Raw genomic sequence first — 7500 nt, 5'->3', positions numbered from 1 at the left:
CCGTCTTGTCGATGAGCACGTCCAGGTCTGGGAGGGGCGGGGGGGTGGAGGGCGGGGCGGGGGGGGGCGGAGGGGGGGGGGAGAAAGCCAAAATTAGCGCTAAGAGCCGGCATGATACTAGAGACGATTTTAATTGGAAAAAATTGACCGAGGGACGCTTTGGGACTCGTGGTCGGTCGCAACGTGAACCACCCCCACCCCCTCACCCCCCCACGGGGTCTGTTCTCTACAGAGAGGGTTCGACTGACCCCTAACCCCCCCACCCCACCCCCATCACCCCCCTCTTACCCTCGGAGCGAGCCAGGGTGTCCTTGACGCGCTTGTTGATGCCGTCCAGCTCGGAGGTGGTGGCGGTGAGGACGGTGCCCCCCTCCGTCTCCCTCAGCTCGTTCAGCTCCTGGGGGGGCGATGACATCATCACACACCCTCCCAAACACACCCAGCCAGGGACCATCATCACACACCCTCCCAAACACACCCAGCCAGGTGACATCATCACACACCCTCCCAAACACACCCAGCCAGGTGACATCATCACACACCCTCCCAAACACACCCAGCCAGGGACATGACATCATCACACACCCTCCCAAACACACCCAGCCAGGTGACATCATCACACACCCTCCCAAACACACCCAGCCAGGTGACATCATCACACACCCTCCCAAACCCACCCAGCCAGGGACATGACATCACACACCCCCCCAAACACACCCAGCCAGGGACATGACATCACACACCCCCCCAAACACACCCAGCCAGGGACATGACATCACACACCCCCCCAAACACACCCAGCCAGGGACATGACATCATCACACACCCTCCCAAACACACCCAGCCAGGTGACATCATCACACACCCTCCCAAACACACCCAGCCAGGGACATGACATCATCACACACCCTCCCAAACACACCCAGCCAGGGACATGACATCATCACACACCCTCCCAAACACACCCAGCCAGGGACATGACATCATCACACACCCTCCCACACACACCCAGCCAGGGACCATCATCACACACCCTCCCACACACACCCAGCCAGGTGACATCATCACACACCCTCCCACACACACCCAGCCAGGGACATGACATCATCACACACCCTCCCAAACACATCACACACCCTCCCAAACACACCCAGCCAGGGACCATCATCACACACCCTCCCAAACACACCCAGCCAGGTGACATCATCACACACCCTCCCAAACCCACCCAGCCAGGTGACATCATCACACACCCTCCCAAACACACCCAGCCAGGTGACATCATCACACACCCTCCCAAACACACCCAGCCAGGGACATCATCACACACCCTCCCAAACACACCCAGACAGGTGACATCATCACACACCCTCCCAAACACACCCAGCCAGGTGACATCATCACACACCCTCCCAAACACACCCAGCCAGGTGACATCATCACACACCCTCCCAAACACACCCAGCCAGGGACATGACATCATCACACACCCTCCCAAACACACCCAGCCAGGTGACATCATCACACACCCTCCCAAACACACCCAGCCAGGTGACATCATCACACACCCTCCCAAACACACCCAGCCAGGGACCATCATCACACACCCTCCCAAACACACCCAGCCAGGGACCATCATCACACCCCCTCCCAAACACACCCAGCCAGGGACCATCATCACACACCCTCCCAAACACACCCAGCCAGGTGACATCATCACACACCCTCCCAAACACACCCAGCCAGGGACCGTCATCACACACCCTCCCAAACACACCCAGCCAGGTGACATCATCACACACCCTCCCAAACACACCCAGCCAGGGACCATCATCACACACCCTCCCAAACACACCCAGCCAGGGACATGACATCATCACACACCCTCCCAAACACACCCAGCCAGGTGACATCATCACACACCCTCCCAAACACACCCAGCCAGGGACATGACATCATCACACACCCTCCCAAACACACCCAGCCAGGTGACATCATCACACCCTCCCAAACACACCCAGCCAGGTGACATCATCACACACCCTCCCACACACACCCAGCCAGGTGACATCATCACACACCCTCCCAAACACACCCAGCCAGGTGACATCATCACACACCCTCCCAAACACACCCAGCCAGGTGACATCATCACACACCCTCCCAAACACACCCAGCCAGGTGACATCATCACACACCCTCCCAAACACACCCAGCCAGGGACCATCATCACACACCCTCCCAAACACACCCAGCCAGGTGACATCATCACACACCCTCCCAAACACACCCAGCCAGGGACCGTCATCACACACCCTCCCAAACACACCCAGCCAGGTGACATCATCACACACCCTCCCAAACACACCCAGCCAGGGACCATCATCACACACCCTCCCAAACACACCCAGCCAGGGACCATCATCACACACCCTCCCAAACACACCCAGCCAGGGACATGACATCATCACACACCCCCCCAAACACACCCAGCCAGGTGACATCATCACACACCCTCCCAAACACACCCAGCCAGGGACATGACATCATCACACACCCTCCCAAACACACCCAGCCAGGTGACATCATCACACACCCTCCCAAACACACCCAGCCAGGTGACATCACACACACCCTCCCAAACACACCCAGCCAGGGACCATCATCACACACCCTCCCACACACACCCAGCCAGGTGACATCATCACACACCCTCCCAAACACACCCAGCCAGGGACAAACGGTGAGATCTCCAGATTGTGGAAATGGTCTCCTGAGATCTTAATCCTTGTGTGTTGGATCTGAACATACCTGTTCTACCTGGTCGAGGTGTACCTGTTCTACGTTCTCGAGCGTACCTGTTCTACATTCTCTAGCGTACCTGTTCAACATTCTCTAGCGTACCTGTTCTACGTTCTGGAGCGTACCTGTTCTACGTTCTCAAGCGTACCTGTTCTACGTTCTCGAGCGTACCTGTTCTACGTTCTCAAGCGTACCTGTTCTACGTTCTCGAGCGTACCTGTTCTACGTTCTCAAGCGTACCTGTTCTACATTCTCTAGCGTACCTGTTCTACGTTCTCAAGCGTACCTGTTCTACCTGGTCAGGCGTACCTGTTCTACCTGGTCGAGGCGTACCTGTTCTACGTTCTCGAGCGTACCTGTTCTACCTGGTCGAGGTGTACCTGTTCTACGTTCTCGAGCGTACCTGTTCTACATTCTCTAGCGTACCTGTTCAACATTCTCTAGCGTACCTGTTCTACGTTCTGGAGCGTACCTGTTCTACGTTCTCAAGCGTACCTGTTCTACGTTCTCGAGCGTACCTGTTCTACGTTCTCAAGCGTACCTGTTCTACGTTCTCGAGCGTACCTGTTCTACGTTCTCAAGCGTACCTGTTCTACATTCTCTAGCGTACCTGTTCTACGTTCTCAAGCGTACCTGTTCTACCTGGTCAGGCGTACCTGTTCTACCTGGTCGAGGCGTACCTGTTCTACGTTCTGGAGCGTACCTGTTCTACCTGGTCGAGGTGTACCTGTTCTACCTGGTCGAGGCGTACCTGTTCTATGTTCTAGAGCGTACCTGTTCTACCTGGTCGAGGTGTACCTGTTCTACGTTCTGGAGCGTACCTGTTCTACGTTCTGGAGCGTACCTGTTCTACGTTCTGGAGCGTACCTGTTCTAGGTTCTGGAGCGTACCTGTTCTACGTTCTGGAGCGTACCTGTTCTACTTGGTCGAGCCGCTTGCGCAGGTTCTCGTTCAGGTACGTCTCCACCCTGGTCATGATGCCCTCCAGCTTGATCCTCTCATTCAGCAGCTGCCTGTTGTCCTGTTGAACACACACACACGGACACACACACACACACACACGGACACACACACAGACACACACACAGACACACACACAGACACACACACAGACACACACACACAGACACACACACAGACACACACACACACGTTATACCACAGTCTGTGACACATTCAGGTCAGTTATCTAATATCGACGTGTGTGACGAAAGACAATGCAGACATAAGTGTGCGGGCAATACACAATGTCCCTTCACACACTCGCACATAATCACACACACACACACACACACTTTCTCAAAACACACACAGAGCCCCCAGACTGGAGGACGTACCCAAACAAAACGAACCCTCACAGACACAGAGGACCTGATCCTCCTCTTGCGCCAGACATCAAAGGCTCTTTGAGGGTGGAGGAAGGGGGGGGGGCTGTTTTTTCTATTGAGGTGGTAAGCAGCTGGCTGTGGAGGAGGACACGGCAGGGCGATGTGTGTGTGTGTGTGTGTGTGTGTGTGTGTCGTAGGGATGTGTTGGGAGCCGGAGCTGTAATGAGCCAAACCAGGAGGCCGTTGAAGTGAGAGAGCATCAGGATGTGTGTTTCAGAGCCGGCGGCGTTTTCTCCTTGTTTATGATGAGTAATGATCTCCAGGGCGCTCTGGAGACGAGCGCCGTGTTCCAAGAGCTTTTTAGCGCCGGGAGGCTTTTTTTTCCCTCCCCCAGTTGAAAAAAAAGGTTTTTAAGAAAGAAATGAACTTTTTGGTCTAGAGCGCAGGCTGTAAAAGGCTGTTCTGATGACGACGGTCGGTTTTGGGCAAAACCGCAGTGATGGTGAACGTTAGCACTAGCTAACATTAGCTAGCTATCTTAACTCGGCTAGTTAATCTGCAGTGTGCAGAAACACGACACTCGTTCCTAGCGTAGCTGTAAAACGTCGCTAGCCTAGCGTAGCTGTAAAAACGTCGCTAGCCTAGCGTAGCTGTAAAACGTCGCTAGCCTAGCGTAGCTGTAAAACGTCGCTAGCCTAGCGTAGCTGTAAAAACGTCGCTAGCCTAGCGTAGCTGTAAAACGTCGCTAGCCTAGCCAGCTGTAAACTCCATCTCTAGTGCTTCTCTACGCAGCTGTAAGCTTGCCGCTGTTCAGCTACATGCAGCTCGTCGGTGGACACAGCTTTAGCGTGGGACGACAACAACAACACAATATGGCCGTTTACCAATAAAACAAACAAATAAGTTTTCTGTTATGGTTCACACCCACACACCCACCCACAAACACACATGCTCCTCAAAACACACACACACACACCTCCCTCCCGGCCACCCACACCCCTTGCAGCCTGTGGGTGTGTGTGTGTGTGTGTGTGTGTCCAGTACCTGCTGCAGCTGGCGGATCTCGTCGTTGAGGTCGTCCACGCGTCTCTGGTCCTCCAGGCTGAGCTGGGAGAGCAGGTCCGTCCCCAGCTCCGCCTTCAGGGACTCCCGGGTGGACTCCATGGCGTGGAGGCTGGCCTCTAGACTCTGGAGGCTGCGTTGCTGCAGGGAGGAAGAGGGAGGGGGGTGGGAGAGAGGGAGAGAGGGGAGGGAGGAGGAGAGGGAGGAGGAGGGGAGGAGAGAGGGAAGGAGGAGAGGGAGGAGGGGGGAGGGAGGAGGAGAGGTAAGGAGGAGAGGGAGGAGGAGGAGAGGAGAGGGGGAAGGAGGAGAGGGAGGAGGGGGGAGGAGGAGAGAGGGAAGGAGGAGAGGGAGGAGGGGGGACGGAGGAGGAGAGAGGGAGGAGGAGGGGAGAGGGAAGGAGGAGGAGAGAGGGAAGGAGGAGAGGGAGGGGAGAGGGAGGAGGAGGGGCGAGGAGAGGGAGGAGGAGAGGGGAGAGGGAGGAGAGGAGAGAGAGAAGGAGGAGGGTAGGAGATAGGGAAGAAGGAGAGGGAGGAGGAGAGAGGGAGGTCAGATAGTGAAGTAGTAAGCGGCTTAAGACGCCTCCATCCATCGACAAAGAAAGAAATCTAAAGAGTCAGAGCCCGGTAAAACCTTCCATCAGCCAGATCCCACCAAGCTAAGAGCTCCACATGCCTTCTAGCCACATCCTGGTCTCAAGCACACACACCAGAACGCCAGCGTCACCAGGATGAACGCTCGGGGGTCTGACGGTACCTTGGGCATGAAGGTCTTCTCCGACTGCTGCCTCTTCTCCTTCAGCATCTTCATCTCAGACAGGATGCTGTCCCGCGAGGCCTTGAACTTCCTCTGCTGCGTCTCGATCTGCTGCATCTGGTTCATCAGCTGGTCGATCTCGTTGTTGATACGTGGGGGGCGGGGTTAAGGAATACAGGGGTACACTACGTAGGGTATAGGCCCACACACACACACACTAGGGATGTTAACGGTTAATCGATTAATTGCCGATAAGAATTTAATCGAATAAAATTTGATTACTCGATTTTCTTTAACTTCTCTTTTTTTTTTGAGCTAACGTTTTCAACGGGAGTTGGGTGAAATGTAATCATGATTTAGGGTCTGACTGCACATGAGGGCGCCACGCCATGTAGTGAAGGATAATTGGGATGCCGGGAAATTTTAACGACACAACGGAAGAAGACACAAAAATGAAGCGAGCAAAGCGCAGTCCAGCGTGGGACGTTCTTATCAATTAATCGACTATCGTTTGTTAAAGTTAAGTTATCGATTAATTATATTCCTTGAAATTTGCAACACACACACAACTGCAGTGGAGGACGGGATAATGCTTATCGAACACTTGGATGAGTTCAGTCGATCAGCACCTCGCTGATGTAACACGTCTACCCAAAAGTGACGTGACGTAAATGCGTTAGGCCTGATTCATAGTCCACGTAAACAACGCAAGCTACGTTGTGAACGCAAGCTCCAACATGACTCAACATGACTCGAGAGCTTGCGTTCTGTGTTTGGTTTTGTGCAAACGCAAGGAATTGCACTATTGCTTGCGTCAAGTGACACATTTCGGCGTGAAACACGCAAGGACACAACGAGATCTTGCGTGGCCTTGCGAAGCTTGCGCTTATGTAGTTTGCGTCGACTATGAATCCGGCCTTAGTGTAAAGCAGCTGAAAACACAGAGAGAAGAGGAACAGATGCTCTTCAGCCCGGTCCCTGACCAAGACAAGGACTGAACACCTGGGACTTGATCCTGAACACCTGGGACTTGATCCTGAACACCTGGGACTTGCTCCTGAACACCTGGGACTTGATCCCCGGGCGCCACTGACGAGGCTGCCTACTGGAGGACGACAGCTTGGATGGAAAAACGACTCTGAATCTGAGTCGAGTCAGATTCGCCTGTTCAAACCTGATTCGATGATTCGTTCCTCCTTTTCCCCCCATATATCTGACTGAGGAGAGACCAGGAGAGACCAGGAGAGACCAGGAGAGACCAGGGGAGACCAGGAGAGAGCAGGGGAGACCAGGGGAGAGCAGGAGAGACCAGGGGAGACCAGGAGAGACCAGGGGAGAGCAGGGGAGAGCAGGAGAGACCAGGGGAGACCAGGGGAGAGCAGGGGAGAGCAGGGGAGAGCAGGGGAGAGCAGGAGAGAGCAGGGGAGACCAGGGGAGACCAGGGGAGACCAGGAGAGACCAGGGGAGACCAGGAGAGAGCAGGGGAGACCAGGGGAGAGCAGGAGAGACCAGGGGAGACCAGGAGAGACCAGGGGAGACCAGGAGAGACCAGGAG

The 7500-nt window shown here is 54.9% G+C and overlaps 1 protein-coding gene across 1 annotated transcript in view; it reads right to left on the bottom strand.

Annotated features, from left to right (window-relative positions):
- The window catches only part of smc3 (structural maintenance of chromosomes 3), a gene marked incomplete at its 5' end in the record, with an annotated part of 20728 nt that overhangs the window by 6575 nt on the left and 6653 nt on the right, over nucleotides 1-7500 (bottom strand). Inside the window, 5 exon segments of the mRNA XM_084441472.1 lie at nucleotides 1-27; nucleotides 289-397; nucleotides 3716-3823; nucleotides 5175-5333; nucleotides 5946-6099. The exon segment at nucleotides 1-27 is cut by the window's left edge and continues 221 nt beyond it. Coding sequence (XP_084297598.1) covers nucleotides 1-27; nucleotides 289-397; nucleotides 3716-3823; nucleotides 5175-5333; nucleotides 5946-6099 — 557 coding nt within the window.

This window comes from Borostomias antarcticus, assembly GCF_949987555.1.
Source record: "Borostomias antarcticus genome assembly, chromosome: 7".
Classification (NCBI taxonomy): domain Eukaryota; kingdom Metazoa; phylum Chordata; class Actinopteri; order Stomiiformes; family Stomiidae; genus Borostomias; species Borostomias antarcticus.
The sequence above is the reverse complement of the archived record's forward strand: the minus strand, read 5'-3'. Positions and strand labels throughout refer to the sequence as shown.